Source organism: Dreissena polymorpha, chromosome 10, assembly GCF_020536995.1.
Source record: "Dreissena polymorpha isolate Duluth1 chromosome 10, UMN_Dpol_1.0, whole genome shotgun sequence".
Taxonomy (NCBI): Eukaryota; Metazoa; Mollusca; class Bivalvia; order Myida; family Dreissenidae; genus Dreissena; species Dreissena polymorpha.
Genome location: NC_068364.1, coordinates 73,754,224 through 73,777,639, shown reverse-complemented (window position 1 = coordinate 73,777,639; position 23,416 = coordinate 73,754,224). Strand labels below are relative to the sequence as shown.

The 23,416-nt window shown below is 36.0% G+C and overlaps 2 protein-coding genes across 2 annotated transcripts; both read left to right on the top strand.

Annotated features, from left to right (window-relative positions):
- The first annotated feature begins 8,643 nt into the window (after positions 1 to 8,643).
- LOC127849232 (clumping factor A-like) lies at positions 8,644 to 21,697 on the top strand. The gene is made up of 5 exons (XM_052381952.1): positions 8,644 to 8,769; positions 9,919 to 10,116; positions 20,247 to 20,400; positions 20,655 to 21,256; positions 21,323 to 21,697. Exons 1-5 carry the CDS (start codon positions 8,644 to 8,646, stop codon positions 21,695 to 21,697), a joined length of 1,455 nt encoding a protein of 484 aa, XP_052237912.1.
- Positions 21,698 to 21,861: 164 nt separating this feature from the next.
- On the top strand, positions 21,862 to 23,046 carry LOC127849231 (another transcription unit protein-like). The gene is made up of 3 exons (XM_052381951.1): positions 21,862 to 22,118; positions 22,207 to 22,456; positions 22,591 to 23,046. The coding sequence occupies exons 1-3, from the start codon at positions 21,862 to 21,864 to the stop codon at positions 23,044 to 23,046; spliced, it is 963 nt and encodes a 320-aa protein (XP_052237911.1).
- Positions 23,047 to 23,416: the final 370 nt, after the last annotated feature.

The window sequence follows — 23,416 nt, the reverse complement described above, 5'->3', positions numbered from 1 at the left end:
AGGACTATTAGATGTCACTACATACCAATTTTAGTAGCCCTAGGCTCTTTAATTATGAACAAGAAGATTTTAAAAGTTTGCACAAAAAAGGCCTTAATTAAGCATATGTTCATTTTTGTGACCCCTGGTTAGGGTCAAATTTGACCCAAGGGGCATAATTTGAAAAAAACTTGGAGAACTTTAAAATATTAATACATACCAAATTTGGTAGAAAAAGGCCCAATGGTTATGGACAATATTTTTTTTTAAGTTTGCACAAAATAGGCCCAATATAAGCATATGTTCAATTTTGTGACCCCTGGGGAACGGTCAAATTTGATCCCAGGAGATTAATTTGAACAAACTTGGTAGAGGACTATTAGATGTCAATACATACCAAATTTGGTAGCCCTATGCCATACGGTTATGGACAGAAAGATTTTTTAAGTTTGCACAAAATAGGCTTTATTTAAGCGTATGTTCATTTTTGTGACCCTCGTGGCAGGGTCAAATTTGATCCCATGGTCATAATTTGAACAAACTAAGTAGAGAACTATAAGATGTCACTACATACCGACTCTGGTAACCATAGGCCCTACGGTTATGGACCAGAAGATTTTTAAAGTTTGCACAAAATAGGCTTTATATAAGCATTTGTTCATTTTTGTGACCCCCGGGGCAGGGTCAAATTTGACCCCAGGGGCATAATTTGAACAAACAAAGTAAAGAACTATTAAATGTCACTACATACCAAATGTGGTAGCACTAGGCCCAATGGCTATGGACAAGAAGATTTTAAAAGTTTGCGCAAAATAGGCTTTATATAAGCATATGTTCAATTTATTGACTCCCGGACGGGGTCAAATTTGTCCCAGGGTCATAATTTGAACGAATTCGAAAGAGGTTCACCCGCGGAACATTTGTGAGAAGTTTTATCAGAGTTGGACTTTGTAGTCTAGGAGAAGAAGATGTTTAAAGAAAAAGTTAACGCACGCACGGACGCACGCACGCACGATGGACACAGGACCATGACATAAGCCCCGCTGGCCTCTTGCCAGTGGAGCTAAACATGTCTCACTAAAATAGTAAATATAATTTAGAGACGAGGGCACGCATATAATGCTTTTGAAAGAAGGCAAATTCGTTCTTTTGTCGTATTTGACGACGATCTCAGTCATTGCAAATTAAAAATAAAGTATTTGCAGTGAACATGTTTATTTAATAGATATTCTATTTATTATATATAACAGACTTAAAAAAAACTATGACATTTTTTATGATCGTAACAGACGAGTCATTAATACAACTCAATATTTGGAATTCTAACATCAAGTATTGCATGTTAATTTGAAATGGAAAATACTCCCATGAAATATTCAATTCATCGTTGGAGTGAGAACTTCCAGTCCCATTAGTTTGCTTAATTGGTTAAACAAATCGCGTCGCCTCTATTTCCTTCAGGATCCGTGGTTTTCTTGTGCTCTTGCTTGGTACGTGTTTGTGCTCTATTCTCAAACACCAATGAGACGTCAGCTGTAAGAGAAGATTATTGCTCATACTAAAACACTGAATTACAAACGATTCAAGCCCTTCTGGGCCGGTGTTGACCAATCTATTTTTAGACTAATGATGAATAGATAAAGTATCAAGAAAATAGTTCCGCGTTTGAATATATACAGGCAACCACTGGCAATTATGTTGTTTACAAAATGTTTTGCATGAAGCATAAGGAAGATGGAGGTGGTTCATGCCCAGTTCAGCTTAAAAGTAAAGCAATTCTTGAATATTCTTATATAAAAATATTCTTTATTCGTAGAATTGTTTGGTTAATACAACCCTGGTAGATTATTGTTTTCTTGCACAGTTTTAAAGAGATAACTATTTCGGGGTTGTTGGAAATGAGCATTATAGCCACATAGCATAACAAAGTAACTATAGTTCGAAAGTGGTAAAGATATATCAAAATAAATATGGAACTAGTCTTAAAAAGTGTGTACACATAATCATGAGGAAACCAAATGCTATTTAAAGAATTGATACAACTTTATGCAAAAAGTGAATGCCGAAAAGTAGGAACTACCTATAATGATACGGAAGACACACGTGTGATAATAATGAGACCACTAGCCATAGGAAGATGGCAGATATCGGCATAAAGCACCCACTTGTGATACTTAAAAACTGTACGAATTTTTATAAAGAAACCACCATTAACTATATACTATGCCTATGCAAAAATCGTACAAACGAAATGACACAACACAATATTAGATATGATACAACATAATGTAAATAAAGAACGCGTCGTAATCAGAAAACGACTCGTCATACTTAGGAAAACACTCAGCATTATAATGAAACCACTTAACATAAAACAGACAAAAACATATCATCCTAAAGACTGGCAATAATAATATTTACGTTCACCAAACTCTTCCTTGCTGATTTGGTCGGTCGAATTTTCATACGAAATGTCGACCCCTTTTTGGCTGCAAGTTGCACACGTTTTGTTAAAGGATAGCACTGCAAACACTAAGATTGTTTGACTGACTATTACACATCACAGTAGCTAATTTATAACATAGAATAGCACATGGGTTCAAATAATAACTTAGCTTTACTATTAGGTATCATTTTTATTCCAATTAAGGTTTACATGTGCAAGTCCTGACAAAGGAGTACCATTCTATATTTGATAATAAACGCTCATGGATGAGTGGGTACTGCACATACTTTATAGTCGTGTCCTGAGAAAACTGGACTTAATGCATGTGCGTAGAGTGTCATGCCAGATTAGCCTGTGCAGTCCGCAGAGATTTGCATTTACACTTCCGCTTTTATTGAATTTCTCGTGTCGTATAATAAAAAATCCGGTCAGGGTCGAAAGTGTCCTACCCTATTAGCCTGTGCGGATTGCACATGCACTACATGATATATGCCCCGTTTTTCAGAGCGAGGCTCATATGTTTCCAATGTATATGTTACCTGTTGTAATCTTTAAATTTGATAACCGCACGGCTAGGTTTGAGTTTTTTAAGCCTTTCAATTAGTTTTAATATGTTTTAAAAATTGGATTGTATTGTATACGTTTTTAATCGGTTATTTTAAAACACGTGATTAGCGGTTTGTAACGGGAATTTCTCTGTGGAATTACACTGGTCCCTTATATTTTTTTAAAATAGAAAAATAGTTGTTTTAATACTCACACACACGAAGAAGACTCTGGTCCGAACAAGAGGCTTACGGTCAATGTTTGAAATGTAAAAACTCAAAAGTCATCAAAAATCACCAAATATAACAAAATGGATTAATACGTATTACAAAAAGAGGGGTTCATGTCAAGAGTTTCGTTCGTCGACTTTTTTCAAGCATGAATAATGCCTTCAATGTTTAAATGTTTACCGGTATGTTTGCTTAATAGGTCACTTACATACTTGCAATATATGCATCAAAATGAGTTCAAATATAATGTAATTTAGTGTCCCTTTTACATAGCCATTCTTTTGCCGTGAATGGTGACGTCAGGTACTGCGTATTAACTTAACACTACATTATCAACTATTTCTTAAAAATGTTTAGTACCTTTAAAGTGTTTCAAAGCAAAATATCTGCAATGTAACCATGTTAAAACCAAAGTGTTCAAGTTAACAAGTTACAATTACATTGCTAGACAAGTCTCATGCAATTAGATTGCTAGACAAGTCTCATGTAAGTATGTGATCCTAGAGCGTGGCTAGCTTTTATTCAATGAATAGGATTTAAATCCGAATCGAAGGGAACAATCTTAGTAATGGATAACCCATTGTCTTAAGTCATACACCAAATATATAATGTGCTATCATAAATGAAGATTGTAAACATTAGTTTGATTGGCACGTACAATTAAAATGATTGAAATACACCAAGATAACAGGTTTAAATACCGAAGCGATCAGCAAACCGTTTAAATGTTCAAATCTTGTTAGACCTGATTTTTTCATGAAATAAATCGTACTTATTTCATGTACAGTTTTCGACATAATGTCAATTAACGCTGTCTTCCACTTAAAAAATCATGCCGACCTAATAACGGGAACAAATAACGTGTCGATGAAAACAACTACCAAGAAACGAACCGGTACTTATGTTGTAACAAACATGGTTTTAGTTTTGATTATCGATACCATTGTTATGTAAAATTTAACCCGGGATCTATACGTGTTTGGGGCTATTAGCGTTGGCATAATTGATAAAGAAATATAAATTTTATAAAGATAATCCCTCTGTTGAAATCATGGTCCGTTCTGTCGTATTTGTTATTAATTCAATAGTATAAGGCTATAACTAATTAACTTCATTTTGTTTTCATGAAATATATCGCACTTGTTTCGTTTCATGAACAGCGTGCGGCATAATGTCAATTAACGCATGTTATAAGTGGGCAATATCAATTTTTTTAAAGCCTTGAAACTGAGATTGCTATTCAGTCATGAGTTCTCGTCTAACCCCTTTATATAATCGACAATCAAGCAGTACATGTTTTTCATTTTCCACAACACTTATACCTATACTCTTACAATAGTTACTTTTCTTAATTCCTTAGGTGTATTTGTATATCTTCCAATTTCTATATTTATTGGAGCTGTTTCACTTCTAAACTTTGCTAAAGCCCCTTTGTACCTTTTATTATACACAAGTAAACAATATGGTTCAACCTCATACATTTCCTTACACATTCTATAATTCAATACGTGTTTGGGGCTATACGCGTTGGCATAATTGATACAAAAAATTTCAATTGTATACAGATTATCCCTCTGTTGAAATCATGATCAGTTCGGTCGTAATTGTTATTAATTCAATATTATTAGGCTATTTCTAATTAACGTTACCAACGATGCCATCACTTGAAGCAAATTTTAATTCAGAAATCGAATTATTAAACAAATTTAATTATTAAAAAATGTGCAAACTGCACATGCTAAACTTGGGCGACACTGTACGCACATGCATAAAGTCTGAATATCCCTATCCCAAAGCGTGGCTAATTAATACCTCGCACAGAATTATAACTGTCATTGACATAAACAAGTGCTGACAATTTCATTATTGAGATATTTCTTGTTGTAACATCATTATACTATATGTGTGGCAATATGATACTACTTAGACGTTATAATTGTATCATTTGTTTGACAGTGGTCTGTATTACATTGAAAAAATGTCCCGAATAAATAGGGATCTATAGTTTACTATTTAAAATTGGTTAAAGCGAATGCTAACAAATAAGTGAAAGAGATATGGTTCTGCACAAATAATATGAATCAAGCGGAATTGTGCTAGACATACCTAGATAATTGATCAGTTGATAATTTAGAATTGTCTGTTTGTTTTTATGCGTGCCAATTTGAAGTGTTAAATAACATTTGTATGAAACTACAGAAACTGCCAACATACATATTATTTCATGCATGCATTCATATAAATAAATGTTTGATTTCAACATAAACTGTGTTGCTGTCATAGTTCACCCAAATGGTATATTTATGGTATAGAATCCATAAACATGCGTCTAAAATTGATGTATTTTATATACACCCCACACAATTTGGATACCCCATAACGAAGGCTTCATATTGTTTAACTATCAACAAGGGGCCATTCTCTTAGTATATACGTAATACAAACCATGTCAGTCGATACAACTGTGTTATATTTATGAGCAGTGTAATATCTAAATGTGAAATAAAATTCCAAGTTGAAGTTTTTTAAATTTAATTTCAGTCCATGCATAACGTGACAATATGAGCAACAATTATACAAAGTACATCAATAGGTACATAGTTGAAGGGGCTACAGCTTTTAAGGTAAATTGTTAACATTTAAAGGGTGCTAATATTTAAATGTGATACAACAGATATGAACAATATTTTAACATTAAGTATAGGGGAAACAGACAATACTGTTTAGAGAACAAACAGGTAGAATAATTTAGGGTAATATATTCATATTAATAGTGGGATTCATCGCCAACATGAGTATAAGATTTACATAAAAAGCACAGCCTTTGGTTCATTTCTTTCCAATGCCAACTTCCAGTTTCGATCGGTAACCTGTGATTTCTTGTGCGATTTCGTATCATGTATTTTAGATATTTATCTGGAGTTTTTACTATGTAAGATTCAAAATCACATTTATCTTTAAACAATCTATAAGGACTGCAATTACTAGAATTATTTATATCATAGCACCATACGTTAATAAACAGATCGCTTGATTTTGGTTTCATACTTTGAATGAGATAGGTGCAATACGGAAAATGATGAGAGTGACAAATATTCATCATTCCGCATTTTACAAAACTTTTCCGTTAATACTCTATACAATCGAACTTAGTGCTTTCCGTTGCTTGTGTATTACATGAAATGTAAATGTTATGTGAAAATTTTAAACATAGCAGTTGGACTAATTTACACCAAAAAGAAAACATTGTAATTTCAATGTTAATTTTAAGGGTCTTTACTCCAGTTTCTCAATATATATACACGATGCTGTATTGGCCTTTAAATAATATGTTTAATAATCTTGTTAAAAAAGATAAATTTTTATATCTATTTGTAAAGCAAGATTACTACGTTGATTGATAAGACAGTACAAAGCCTTGGTTTCCTGTTAGGCGAGATTTGTGTTTATCTGTGAAAAAGAGCTGCTACTATTGAATAAAAAGCCGAGGTATTTGAAATTGTTTACAGCTTCAAGAGGATGGTTTTTATAGTATTGTACATAATGAGCTTGTCTACCTTTGCTGCATATAACAATTGTTTACTTGTCTGCGAGAACACTATGTTTACATGTGACGCAATATTGAGAATACACATTGAAACAATTTTGAAGATCGTTATCTGACTCTGCTACGATAACAGTGTCTTCAGCGTACAACAACACAAATAGTTTTAAAAAATAGATAAAATATCGTAGTCGTTTGACTACATATGAAAGTTTAATCCATCTACGCATCTACTGTTATCTAAATAAGAATGTAGGTCATTCAAACATAATGTAAAAAGCATGTGGGATAAATGTTCTCCTTGCCTTACTCCAACTGAACGTGAACAATAGTTTGATCGTTTGTAATTACACATGATAAATTATTTGGCGTTGGTACATATTTTTGAGAATATTTAAGAACTTTCCACTTACACCGTGCTAGGTTTACTTATACCACAATAATGACCTATTGGTCTATCAAAAGAAGCATTTAAATCGATAAGTGCGAAAAATGTTTTTCTTTTGAGTACTTACAATGTTCGTCAGCGCATATAAGATAAGACATATTGTCCGCTGTTGAAAAATGTCTGCGGAAACCCACCTGCATATACACCTGCTAGTTCGCAACTAACAACTAGAAAAGCCTACAGACACGAACATTAAATAAAGATGCATTTCAGCAAACTTACCAAATCATTTTATTTAACCAAAATGATTCGCAATTAAATCGCAACAAAGTTTTAAAACAAAAAGCCATTTTGATTTATTATCAGGCGTTTCATCGGAAAAATATTACTTTCTCAACATGTTTATGATATGCTTGTTTATCATAAATACTTGTTTATCAATTTATACATACATCGTTACTGTAGACTAACATAGGCTGCGTGATATTGAGGTCTGTGAATTCCACCTAGAAATGTCTCAAAATTGCTTCGTCCACACTATTAAACGTTACATGTCGCGCCGAGGTCAAATGCATCAATAAGTGTATGTGCGACATCTTAAGATGCTATATGTGTTGACTGGTTTCGGGAAATCATATGTACATGTTTCATGGCTGCATACTGCGACACAATGTACACGGACATTCATGACATAAAGATCGGAGTAGACTGTATTTGTGTAGTTATGTTTGCTTTAAATGTGTTTTAAATGGCTTTCTGCCACATATGTACAGTATACGTATGTATTCAGATTATAAACAGATACGGAGGTAGGTTCAATACAACTACTTATTGTCAAGTACAGACATATCATTTTGCTATTGTTACGTTTCCGTATCCAGCAATTAGCAAAGAAACTATTGAACTAAACATCAATTGTCAATATAAACCAACTTCATGACTCGCGTGGGTTTGGTCAATAAATTATTTGATGTTGCATAATAATAATTTAGACATATTGTTCAGTCGATGAATTGCCATAAGCGTCATTTCGAGCAAATCGATATAGTAACTTATTTTCAATAGAATCCTGCCCACAATTTCCCGTAAATATGTGTCAATATTTTGCATCATGATATTGCATGCATCATTTGTCTGAATACAACGTGTATTTATTTATGTTGGTTGTTGTCCGTTTCATTGGTCAGACCGTCTTATTATTGTTGATTTCATTAATTCTGAGAGAAACTATATGGTGTTGTCCATTTCAGTGTGAAAACATCATTTCAAGGCAAACGAGCTATATTTGTATATAAAAGGCACTATTAAAAGCATACAACAGCATAAATTATCTTGGAAACAGCATTTCGCGAACATGTTTCTAATCTTTTCAGTCGTATGGCTTCTTGTTGCCACTGTAACTGCGAGTGTGCAACTGAAAACTGACTTGTTTAAGAAGGATCAATTTCCGCTGTGCTTTTTGCATCTTACAAAAACCGTGTTTGCAAAAGACAAACTACAATGCCTATTAATGTGTAAAAGCGGGTGCCAGTTTTCGTTGTTCAATCACTCGACCGGTGCATGTAATCTTTACACGGACGGTGATACCTCGGAATGTGATGATACTACGGACGACCATCAGTATGTTTACAGGAAGGTAAGAACGCCAAATATGCGTTATTCTCTAAATGTGTTAATACATAGATAGAAGGATATTCTTTAAATTATATCATTGTTTTCAACCGCAAATATTACGAATATTAATAGTATATGTGTATGATAAATATATTAATACAATTAATTCGTAAGGCAAATCAGGCGTATGTCATAAATAAAATACAATGTTTAAAAGAATTAACGCAAATCAGAGAATGCGACGAGTACCGCTATAATAACGTGAACATACAGTTGTGCTGGTGGGGGAATCTTTTACATGAAGTGAAACATAACTTTAATTCCTGTTTAAAGTGCATTTCATGGAATAGATCGTTGTTTTGCAAATAAATCGTATAGCGAGAAATAAAGTTTACATTAATTCATTGAAATACATTTTTTTTATCGAGTTTGACATCGAATACCTGGTCAAAATCGATTTTGAATCGATAAAGTAATACATAAATGGTCATAAATACATGAATTAAGCGAAAAGCATTGAAACGTCGCGAGTTATGCAAATTATATCTATATTTAGCCTTCGCTAAACATTATTAGCATATGGAATATAAATACATAGATTAAGCAAAAACGTAGCGTTGCAACTAAGTTTCCGTCTGTAACAGATGTATTTGCATTTGTTCTTACCTTCTCTCCGCTAAATTCGCCAGTTTCCGAAATTTTGTTTCTTTAGGTTTGAATTGACGTTTCGTATCATGAATATTAATAAGGTCGTTTTGGTACTTAACCGTTCTCGACCCCGAAATAAAAATTGCTATATTGTTTGTTTTCAACCGATATAAACCGGACTTTCAGTGAAATCCTCAATAAAAACACGTTTTCTTACGATTCTGCCCATATATATAGCTATGAACTGTCACTTTAAGGTATCATCAAGATATGAGTATGTAGGAACGAGATTTGTCATTTAAAAACCCTTGTTCACAACATAGTTAAGCAAACAAAACAGAAACACCGAGGTTTATTTCAATATGACCATACTATAAACATAATCGCGAACAACTTTTATTCGATTTTAACATACGAAGATATATTTTATAAGAATTTTTAGGTGAACATTATTTGTAAAGAATATATCAAGACTTTGGTTGTTTAAGCATATAAATGCACGGCAGTTTCCCTTCTCTCATAGGAGTCACAGACATACGTTCATGTGGTACCAAATACGAAAGGTATCAACTGGTTCGACGCCCAGCGAGTCTGCCTCGCATTGGGAGGTCGACTTTCCGGATATACAGCTAGCACGAGCCATGATGACGTCGTCGCCAGTCTGGGAGACAATGCCTGCTGGTTAGGTTTCCCGGAAGTTGAGTTCAGGATGGAGCTGGCTGTCTGGAGCTTCGGTGACCGCTTCCTTACATAACGACCAGAACGCAACCTGCTTGCTTTATTATAGAATTCCGAATTTCCCTATCAATCTGCACGACCACCCTTGTGACGAACTTATTCCATTAAATCAAATCCGATGCGATCTGTATTGAATGCATCATAAATGCTTAGTGTATGGTAATGATTGCTTTTATAGTTTTTGGAGCATTTTTACTTTGTATCTAGATTTACCTTATTATAACTTTATATGGATGATTGCATCTAATTTGTACACATGTGGCTTGATTTTATACTATGTTGTTTGTGTTCCTTTGGTCACAAGTAAATGAGGCATATTCTTTGGTAAGTCACTGACAACTGCCCTTGTTGAACCAGAGCGAGTGAGAAAATGGACGTATAACGTATTTAAAGACCAATCACCGCAGAAGTTATACGGCCTGGTAGAGATTCTTACCCGCGATTTGTAGTCCGGGGCTCTACTGGTAGAGCGAGCCGGCGCGATTGTTTATATGCATATGAGGTACCGGGGTATTGAAAGTTTTTTTACACAACTATTATCTGGTTTTGTACACATATTTCATCATTTATACTGTGTTTATATTGTGTGTTTTGTCCTTATGTATGTATAAAAATGAGACCTGAATAAACGATTATGCTATCTGTTTTCTTGGGCTACATATGTGTCTTATTTGTTTAAAGTAGTCACTTTTATAAAGTTTTCAATAAACATAAAAACATAAAATTCCGTCTTATGGTCACTATGGGCATATTGTTTTGTCAAAATATCCATCATAAAACTCGAGGCGGTAGGACCACCTAGATGGCATTATTATAGGGATAATACACGTTTTCGAGGGCATGATCATCTGCGGGCGCTCGAAAAATCCGTTCCTGTCCGAACGCGCAGCACGAGGGCAGAAACGGATTTTGAGAGCGCACGCAGATGATCATGTCCGAGAAAATGTGTATTTTCGCTATTATTGCATAAACAAATCACACATACCAAAATAAATTCAAATATCATTGAAAAAAATATGTTTTGTTCATTCGACATCGACAAAATAATTCGTTTATTTCAATACAGTTCAATGTTGTGTTTTACATATGCCTCACTCGGTCATCATCCGAAATGACGAGGCTTTACCTTCGGATAGGCAGTTTTCGATTTAAAATGTGTTTAAACAGTGTATTAATGCAAAGTTGAAATGCAGCCGCGCAAAGTAAGAAATGAGGAATTATTTTGGAATTTACAGCAGGAACGTTGAAGGTACATAAACACTTACATTTACAGCATAGTCTTTTGAAAGTGTTGAGTAAATAACCTTAACTTAATTGACGTTGCCAATAAAATAAAGCTCTTTTCAAGAGAGTGCAGATGGTATAATTTGAAAAGTGGATTGAAATAGTCATTATCCCTGCATGAATGAGGAAACTGGTGCTTATTCAGTTCCCCATTTATGCTTGGAAAATCGTCGACGGCTGGAGAAGGGAAGTAACTGCGCGTGGACCAGATTATGGATATGAAAAACACATAACAGGGCTTGAACGGCACGTGAATCGCCTTGTTAATACAAGATTTCTCCCGTTCAAGCCCTTCTTTTGCCAAGTTTCTGCACCCCGCCAGAGGGCATTATAGATAGAGTTTAAGGCAATAATACACAATTAAGCCTCGTTCAGGGAAAACGGGGCCTAAGTTTTTTCGCACAGGCTAACCAAGGACTCGCTTTTATTGAATGTTACGTCTTAAGAAAGGCTCTTCTAATAAACAATCATGTCTAAACAGAAAGTGTCCTCCCTTATTAGCTTGTGCGGATTCCAAATGAACGACATGCATTGTGCCCCGTTTTCCAGAGCGAGGCTCATATGTTTTCAATTTTTACTTCGAGGACTGCGTATCGGTGGGTAAGACAAAAGCAATATATATAACAACGACACGCGATATTACCAGGCTAAATGTAACCTGCTGGGTTATTTCATAACTGCTGGGCTAGGTTTGGGTTTTTCAAGCCTTTCAATGAGTATATTTTAATAATTTGATTTTATTGTATACGTAATTAATCGGTTGATTTAAACACGAGACTGGAGGTTTGTAAAACGAACTTCTCTCTGGAATTACAGTGTTACAATCTATTTTATAAAAATAGAAATAACGTAGTTTTACTACTCACACAAACGAAGCAGACTCTGGTCCAAACAAGAAGTTTATGGTCAATGTTTGAAATGTTAATACTCAAAAGTCATAAAAAAATCACCAAATATAACGAAATTGATTATTACGTATTACAACAAGAGGATTTCATATCAAGTTTCGTTCCTCGACTTTTTCCAGCATGCCTAATGCCTTCAATGTTTAAATGTGTACGGTATGTTTTCTTTATAAGTCACTTGTATACTTGCAATATATAGATCAAAATATGTTCGAATATTATGTACCGGGTAGGTGTGTATCTTTCACATAGTCATTCTTTCAACGTGAATGGTGACGTCAGGTACTGCGTATTAACTTAACACTATATTATCAACTATATCTTTAAAATGTTTAGTACCTTAAACGTGTTTCAAAGCAGAATATCTTGAATGTAACCATTTTAAAACATAAGTTTTAAAGTTAACAAGTTATAATTAGACTGCTAGACAAGTCTCATTTAACTATGTGAACCTAGAGCGTGGCAAGCTTCTATTCACGGATTAGAATTTAAATCCGAATCGAAGGGAACAATCTTAGTAATAGATAACCTATTATCTGACTGTGGTCACACATCAATTATAAAATGTGCTTTCAGAAAAGAAGAGTTTTAACCTTAGTTTGATTAACATGTACATATAAAATGATTGAGATACGCCAGGATAACCGGTTGAATACCAAAGCGATCAGTAAACCGGTAAAATGTTTAAATCAAGGTTAAACTAATTTTGTTTTCATGAAATAAATCGCACTTGTTTCATGAACAGCGTGTGGCATAATGTCAATTAACGCTGTCGCCTACTTATAACAAAATGCCATCCTGATGACGTGAATCAATAACGTGTCGATGAAAACAACCACCAAGAAACGAACCGGTAATGTTGTTGTGACAAACAGGGTTTTTGTTTTGATTATCTATACCATTGTTATGTAAAATTTAACCCGGGATCTATTACGTGTTTGGGGCTATTAGCGTTGGCATAATTGCTAAAGAAATATAAATTGTATAAAGATTATCCCTTTGTTGAAATCATGATCCGTTCTGTCGTATTTGTTATTAATTCAACAGTATAAGGCTATAACTAATTAACTTGATTTTGTTTTCATGAAATAAATCGCACTTGTTTCATGAACAGCGTGTGGCATAATGTCAATTAACGCTGTCGCCTACTTATAACAACATGCCATCCTAATGACGTGAATCAATAACGTGTCGATGAAAACAACCACCAAGAAACGAATCGGTAATGTTGTTGTAACCAACAGGGTTTTAGTTTTGATTATCGATACCATTGTTATGTAAAATTGAACCGGGATCTATATATCCTTTATTTATAATTGTCTCATCCACATGTTCTTCATTACAAAACATAATACCTACAACATTATAAAATAAACAAACATGGCCATTCATAAAAGAATTATAGAAGACAGTACATCACATAGGCAATGCAAATACAATGCTAATATCACTTGATATCTATCAACATTTAAGACATTTGCTAAACATTTGAAGTGATGCAGGATTAAGAACATATATACAAGATAAAACATTGAAAAAAAAAATTCATTCCTTTAAAGATACATGTTCATAAAATGCATTAGATATCTACATTAAAACACTAGATAGGTAATAAAAAGTGAAATCAGTTACTTTCATAATAGTTCATAAAATGCATCAGCTATCTACAATGAAACACTAGATAAGTAAACAAAAGGTACAATCAGTTAGTTTCACTATATATATGTTTTTTTGCGTTTTTCTTATATCAGAAAGCAGGTTTTGGCTGCTATTTTAACTATATTATTGTCTGACATGATATTTCTTAACTTATCCTCACTATCAAATTTTTAAAAGCCTTGAAACCATGATTGTAATTCAGTCATGATTTCTCGTCTAACTCCGTTATATAATGGACAATCAAGCAGTACATGTTTATCATTTTCCACAACACTTATACCTGTATTCTTACAATAGTTACATTTTCTTAATTCATTAGGTGTATTTGTCTTCCAATCTTCCAATTTCTATATTTATTGGAGCTGTACCACTTCTAAACTTTGCTAAAGCCCTTCTTTGCCTTTAATATACACAAGTAAACAATATGGTTCAACCTTATACATTTGCTTACACATTCTATAATTCAATACGTGTTTGGGGCTATACGCGTTGGCATAATTGATACAAGAAATGTCAATTTTATACAGATTATACCTCTGTTGAAATCATGATCAGTTCGGTCGTAATTGTTATTAATTCAATATCATTAGGCTATTTCTAATTAACGTCACCAACGATGCCATCACTTGAAGCAAGTTTTAATTCAGAAATGGAATTACTAAACAAATTTAATTATTAAAAAATGTGCAAACTGCACATGCTAAACTTGGGCGACACTGTGCACACATGCATAACGTCAGAATATCCCTATCCCAAAGCGTGGCTAATAAATACCTCGCACAGAATAATTATTGTTATCACTGTCATTGTCATAAACAAGTGCTGACAATTTCATTCTTGAGATATTTATTGTTGTTACCTCTGATACTATTTGTGTGGCACTATGATACTACTTAGACGTTATAATTGTGCCATTTGTTTGACAATGGTCCCTATTAAGATAGATAGATAGTTTATTTCAGAATTGTACATGGTACATCGTCTATAACACAAGAAATAGTTTACAAAGTGACAAAGTTGACCTTGTTCACTCTGTATTGAATCTTTCCACTGTTCTATGTATTTATTCATGGGTACAATTTCTACAAGCTTACACAATTGCTTGTAGGTAATCGTTGCACATTCATCAAGATAATTCAAGAATATCATTGTTCCATACGTTAATAAACAAATCGCTTGATTTTGGTTTCATACTTTGAACGAATTGGAAATAAGATTTAACATAAAATTGCCAATTTCTGTAGTTTTTATTACTTCTATGACAGCATATTAAGAACACCTTACTATTTATTCTAATTTCGTCCATACGTTTCAATCTTTGCCATTGCTGTACAACAGATCTCCAGTGTTCACCTGTATAATATTTATGAGCAGTGTGATATCTAAATGTGAAGTATAATTCCAAGTTTAAGTTTATTAAGTTAAATCTCAGTTCATGCATAACATGACAATATTAGCAACAATTATACAAAGTGCATCTAAGGTACATAGTTGAAGGAGCAACACATTTTACAGTAAATCGTTTACATTTAAAGGGAGAGAATATTTACATGATATACAACATATATGAACACTGTTTGTACATTGAGTATATTGGAAACACACAATATTTAAATGTTAAGATGTCAAACACGTAGAACATGTTACAATGTTACATGTTACAATTAAATATTTTGGTCTAGTTTATTATGTGTTATCAATCAAAAGTTTTATTTAATCATTTAGAGTATTAAATTCAAGTAAATAATTTTATTCATCGCCAATATGAGTAGAAGGGTAAAATAAACAACACAGTCTTTGGTTCAATTCTTTCCCATGCCAACTCACAGTTTCGACCGGTAACCTATTATTTCTTGTGCGAATTCGTATCATGTGTTTTAGATATTTATCTGGAGCTTTTACTATGTAAGATTCAAAACCACATTAATCTTTAAACAAACTATAAGGACTGCATTTACTAGAATTATTTATATCATTGCTCCATACGTTAATAAACAGATCGCTTGATTTTGGTTTCATACTTTGAATGAATTGGAAAATGATGAGATTGACAAATATTCATTATTCCGTATTAAAAAAATGTTCCGTATAGACTCTATCCAATCGAACTTAGTGCTTTAGTAAGCTTAGTGCTTAGTGTTTAGTATTGTAGGTTCAATACAATCACTTATTGTCAAGTACAGGCATATAATCTTGAAATTGTTCCGTATCCGTATCCAGCACTTAGCCCAGATGTTTATGAATTAAAAATCAATGGTCAATATCAAACAGCTTCCTGACTCGCGTGGGTTTGGTCAATAAATTATTTGATTGTACATAATCGAGGCATATCCTTCAGTCAATGGCTTGTCATAAGCGTCATTTCGAGCAAATGTTTACTTATTTTTAACGGAATCCGGCGAAAAATTGCCCGTATATTTGTGTCCATATTTTGCGTCATGATATTTCATACATCATTTTGTCTGAACACAACGTGTATTTATTTTATATGTTGGCTCTTGTCCGTTCCATTAGTCGAGCCGTATTATAATTGTTGATTTCATTGATTGTAAGTGAAACTATATGGTATTGTCCATATAAAACGCTCTATTTAAAACATAAAACAGCATTAATAATCTTGGAAACAAAATTTCGTGAACATGTTTCTAATCTTCTCAGTCGTATGGCTTCTTTTTGCCTCTGGAACTGCGATTGTGCAACTGAAAACTGACTTGTTTAAGAAGGTTCAATTTCCGCTGTGCTTTTTGCATCGTACAGAAACCGTGTTTGCAAAAGACAAACTACAATGCATATTGATGTGTAAAAGCGGGTGCCAGTTTTCGATGTTCAAAAAATCGACCGGTGCATGCAATCTTTACACGGACGGTAATACCTCGCAATGTGATGATACTACGGACGACCATCAGTATGTTTAAAGGAAGGTAAGAACGCCAAATACGTGTGAATCTCTACATGTATTAATTCACAGATAGGGGATGATTTTGTAATCAAATCATTGTTTTCAATCGCCAATATTACGAATATTAATAGAAAATGTATATAACTAATATATGAGTTCACTTAATTCGGATGTCAAATCAGGCGTATTTTATTAATAAAATACAATACATGTTGTATTTCAGCTAATAAACGCAAAATAAAGAATGCGGCGAGTACCGCTATATTAACGTCAACGTACAGTTCGGCTAGTAGGGGATCTTTTACATAAAATGAAAACATAACTTTAGTTAGTGTTTAAAGTATCGTCAAGATGTGAGTATGTTGGTACAAAATTTGTCATTTATAACCTTGTTCACAACATAGTTAAGAAAATCAAACACAAACATTGAGGTCTATTTTAATCTGACCATACTATTACTATAATCGCTAACAACTTTGATTCGATTTTAACATACAAATATATTATATAACAATTTACTGGTGAAAATAATTTGTAAAAAAAAATAATATTAAGACTTTGGTTGTTTATGCATATTAATGCACAGCAGTTTCCCGTCTCTCATAGGCGTCACAAACATACGTCCATGTGGTACCAAACACTAAAGTAATCAACTGGTACGACGCCCAGCGAGTCTGCCTCGCAATGGGAGGTCGACTATCCGGATATACAGCCAGCACGAGCCATGATGACGTCGTCGCGAGTCTTGGAGACAATTTCTACTGGTTAGGTGCCCGGAAGTTGAGTTCAGGATGGAGCTGGCTGTCTGGAGAAACGGTGACCGCTACTATACTTGAAGACCAGAACGCGACCTGCTTAATTGTATGGTATAGCAAACCGGAGGACCCTATCCGTCTGCACGATCACCCCTGTGACTCCCTTATGTCAGTCAATCAAATCCGATGCGATCTGTATTGAATGCATCGCAAATGCTAAGTGTATGTTAATTTTTGCTTTTATTGTTTTTGTGAATTTTTATTTTGTTGCTTGTGTTTGTGCATTTTTACTTTGTATCTAGATTTACCTTTTTATAACTTTGTATGGATGATTTCATCTGATTTGTACAAGTGTTTCTTGATTTTAAACTATTTTATTTATGTTCCCTGTGTTACAAGTAAATATTCTTTGGTCAGTCACTGACAACCGCCCTTGTTGAATCAAAGGAAGAGAGAAAATGGCCGTATAAAGTATTTAAAGAACAATCAACAAACACGTTGTACGACCTGGTAGAGATTCTAATCCGCGATTTGCAGTCCGGGTGTCTTGTGAGCGAGCTGGCGCGATTGTTTATGCGAATAAGAGGTTTTTAAAAGTTTTTCCCACACAACTGTTATCTGAATAGTTTTGTACACATTGTCCATCATTACTACTGTGTCATAATTTTGTGTTTTGTTCCAATATGTGTCCGCAAAAATTAGACTCGAATAAACGATTATGCTATCTGTTTTCTTGGACTACATATGTCTATTTGTTTTTTTAAAGGGATCTTTTCACGCTTTGGTAAATTGACAAAATTGAAAAAAGTTGTTTCAGATTCGCAAATTTTCGTTATAGTTATGATATTTGTGAGGAAACAGTAATACTGAACATTTACCATGGTCTAATATAGCCATTATATGCATCTTTTGACGATTTTAAAACCTAAAAATTATAAAGCGTTGCAACGCGAAACGATTGAATAATTTGGAGAGTTCTGTTTTTGTCGTTAAATTTTGTGAAACTACGAAGATTGCCTATATAAGGTATAAAATACATCATGTATATGTACACGGCGGAATAGCTCAGTAGGCTAAAGCGTTTTTACTTCAGGACTCTGGCAGGACTCCAGGGGTCACTGGTTCGAAACCTGGTCCGGGCAATGTTCTTTTCCTTTTTTTAATTTTATTCTTGATTTTTTACTGGAGATTTTACGATCAAATGTTTACATTTATCGATATAAAGCATTTAATGAATAAGTTAAAAAATGCCAAAATCTGTGAAAAGGCCCCTTTAAGAAGTTACTTTTATAAAGATTTCAATTAACATATTAACATAAAATTCCGTTTAGTGGTCACTATGTGCGAATTATTTTGTAAAAATGTTGCATCATGAAACTCGAGTCGGTAGGACCACCTAGATGGCATTATTATACAATTGAGCCTCTTTTCGGAAAAAAACGGGGATTAAAGTTTGTCCGCACAGGCTAACCAAGGACGACACTTTTCGCTTTTATTAAATGCCTCGTCTTAAGAAAGTCTCTTCTAATAAAAATGCGGTCTAGGCGGAAAGTGTCCTCCCTTATTAGCTAGTGCGTATTGCAACAACACGACATGCATTATGCCCCGTTTTTCAGAGCAAGGCTCATATGTTTTCAATGTTTACTTCAAGTACTGCGTATCGGTGGGTAAGACAATAACATAATACACCGACACGCGATATTACCAGGCTAAATGTAACCTTTAAATTTTATAACTGCTGGGCTAGGTTTGAGTTGTTCAAGGCTTTCAAATAGTTTAAATATGTTTTAATTTTTGGGTTGTATTGTATATGTTATTAATCGGTAGATTTTTAACACGAGATTGGCGGTTTGTAACAGGCATTTCTCTCTGGAATAACACTGTTCCCATATTTTTTATAAAAAAGAAATAACGTTGTTTTACTACATACACAAACAAATCAGAATCTGGTCCAAACCATAGGCTTATGGCGTATTACTACCACATGTGGTTAGCGTGTGGCTATGATATTAATTAGTGTAAAAATCATTTTGATTGATAAATAATCATATTATAACGAAAAGTCAACCTTTCTTAGAAAGAATATTTCACTATCAAATATATATATATATACATGTAACAAGGTATTCAACTCGAAATCACTCGAAAACAAGGTGCATCGCTTTGAACAGTCATTGCTTCATCAATTTTACAGCGATTTTCATGAACCCGGTCTTATTCCACGCAGAATATTATTAATATCGATCAGACAGGTTAAATGAATAAATCTTCACGGAGTAAAGGGCATTTTCCCTGCAAAGTTAGATAGATAGATTTATTTCAGTATAATGATACAAAATGATAAAACGTATCTACATACATGATACAATAGTAAAACAATAAACATGTATGAGAAATGAAACCATGACAATGACACACAGTAAGAGGTTGGCAATGACACACAGTCAGAGGCTGGTAATGACACACAGTCAGAGGCTGGCAATGACATACAGTTAGAGGCTGGCAATGACACACAGTTAGAGGCTGGTAATGATACAAAGTCAGATCTGGCAATGACACACAGTTAGACGCTGGCAATGATACACAGTCATAGGCTGGCAATGACACACAGTCAGAGGCTGGCAATGACACACAGTCAGAGGCTGGCAATGACACACAATCAGATGCTGGCAATGATACACAGTCACAGGCCGGCAATGATACACAGTCAGTGGTTGGCAATGAAACACAGTCAGATGTTGGCAATGACACAAAGGCAGAGGCTGGTAATGACACACAGTCAGAAGCTTGCAATGACACACAGTCAGATGCTGGCAATGACATACAGTTAGTGGTTGGCAATAACACTGAATCAAAGCTTGGCAATGTCAAACAGTCAGAGGCTGTCAATGACACACAGTTAGAGGTTGGCAATAACATAGAGTGAGAGGTTTGCAATGTCACACAGTCAGAGGCTGGCAATGGCACACATCCCGATGCTTTCAATGACACACAGCGAGATGCTGTCAATGACACACAGAGGCTTGTAATGACACACTGTCAGAGGCTGGTTATGACACACTGTCAGAGGCTGGTATTGACGCACAATTAGAGGTTGGCAATGACACACAGTCAGAGGTTGGCAATGACACACAATCAGAGGTTGGTAATTACACACAGTCAGAGGCGGGCAATGACACACAGTCAGAGTCTGGTAATGACACATTGTCAGAGGCTGGCAATTACACACAGTCAGAGGTTGGCAATGACACACAATCAGAGGTTGGTAATTACACACAGTCAGAGGCGGGCAATGACACACAGTCAGAGTCTGGCAATGACACACAGTCAGTGGTTGACAATGACACACAGTCAGAGGTTGGCAATGACACACAGTCAGAGGCTGGCAATGACACACAGTCAGAGGTTGGCAATGAAATACAGTCAGAGGCTGGCAATGAGACACTGTCAGAGGTTGACAAAGACACACAGTCAGAGGCTGTCAATGACACACAGTCAGAGGTTGGCGATGACACACAGCTAGTGTTTGGCAATGACACACAGCCAGAGGCTGGCAATGACACAGAATCAGAGGCTGGCAATGACACACAGTTAGTGGCTTGCAGTGACGAACAGTCAGAGGTTGGAAATGACCAGCAGTCAGAGGCTGTCAATGACCCTTAGTCATAGGTTGGCAATGACACACAGTCAGAGGCTGGCAATGACACACAGTCAGAGGCTGGACATGCCACACAGTCAGAGGCTGGCAATGACACACAGACAGAGGTTGGCAATGACACACAGTCTGAGGCTGGCAATGACACAGAGTCAGAGGCTGGCAATGACACACAGTCAGTGGCTGGCAATGACACACAGTCAGAGGTTGGAAATGACAAGCATTCAGAGGTTGGGAATGACACACAGTCAGAGGCTGGCAATGACACACAGTCAGAGGCTGGCAATGACATAGAGTCAGAGGGTGACAATGTCACACAGTCAGAAGCTGGCAATGACACTGAGTCAGAGGCTGGCCATGACACAGAGTCAGAGGCTGGTAATGACACAGCTAGAGGCTTGTTATGACACACAGTCACAGGCTGGTAATGACACACAGTCAGAGGCTGGTCATGACACACAGTCAAAGGCTGGTAATGACACACAGTGACAGGCTGGCAATGACACACAGTTATAGGCTGACAATGACAAACAGTCAGAGGTTGGCAATGACAAACAGTCATAGGTTGGCAATGACACACAGTCAGAGGCTGGCAATGACACACAGTCAGTGGTCGGCAATGACACACAGTCAGAGGTTGGCAATGACACACAGTCATAGGCTGGCAATGACACAGAGTCAGAGGCTGGCAATGACACACAGTCAGAGGCTGGCAATGACACACAGTCAGAGGTTGGCAATAACAAGCAGTCAGAGGCTGGGAATGACACACAGTCAGAGGCTGGCAATGACACACAGTCAGAGGCTGGGAATGACACACAGTAAGAGGTAGGCAATGTCACACAGTCAGTGGCTGGCAATGACACACAGTCAGAGGCTGGCCATGACACAGAGTCAGGCTGGTTATGACACACAGTCAGAGGCTGGAAATGACACATAGTCAGAGGCTGGTAATGACACACAGTCAGAGGCTGGTCATGACACACAGTCATATGCTGGTAATGACACACAGTCAGACGCTGGCAATGACACACAGTCCGAGACTGAAAATGACACACAGTCAGAGGCTGGCAATGACACACAGTCAGAGGCTGGCAATGACTAACAGTAAGAGGCTGGCAATGACACACAGTCAGAGGTTGGCAATGACACACAGTCAGATGCTGGCAATTACACACATTCAGAGGCTGACAATGACACACAGTCAGAGGTTGGCAATGACACACAGTTAGAGGTTGGCAATGATACACAGTCAGAGGCTGGCAATGACACAGAGTAAGAGGCTGGGAATGGCACACAGTCAGAGGCTGGTAAGGACACACAGTCAGAGGCTGACAATGACGCCCAGTCAGAGGTAGGCAATGACACACAGTCAGAGGCTGGTAATGACAAACAGTCAGAGGCTGGCAATGACACACAGTCAGAGGCTGACAATGACGCCCAGTCAGAGGTAGGCAATGACACACAGTCAGAGGCTGGTAATGACACACAGTCAGAGGCTGGTAATGACACACAGTCAGAGGCTGGCAATGACACACAGTCAGAGGCTGACAAGGACACACAGTCAGAGGTTTGCAACGACACACAGTCAGAGGTTGGCAATGACACACAGTCAGAGGTTGGCAATGACACACAGTCAGTTGCTGGAAATGACACACAGTCAGAAGTAGACAATGACACACAGTCAGATGCTGGTAATGACACACAGTCAGAGACTGGCAATGACACACTGTCAGAGGATGGCAATGACACATAGTCAGTGGCTGGTAATAACACAGTCAGAGGTTGGTTATGAAACACAGTCAGAGGCTGGCAATGACACACAGTCAGAGGTTGGTAATGACACACAGTCAGAGGATGGTAATGACACACATTAAGAGTCTGGCAGTGACACATCGTCAGAGGATGGCAATGACACACAGTCAGAGGCTAGCAATCGTTACACAGTCAGATGCTGACAATGACGCCCAGTCAAAGGTAGGCAATGACACACAGTCAGAGGTTGGCAATGATACACAGTCAGAGGCTGGTAATAATACACAGTCAGAGGCTGGCAATGACATACAGTCACAGGCTGGCAATGACACACAGTCAGAGGCTGGTAATGACACACAGTCAAAGGCTGG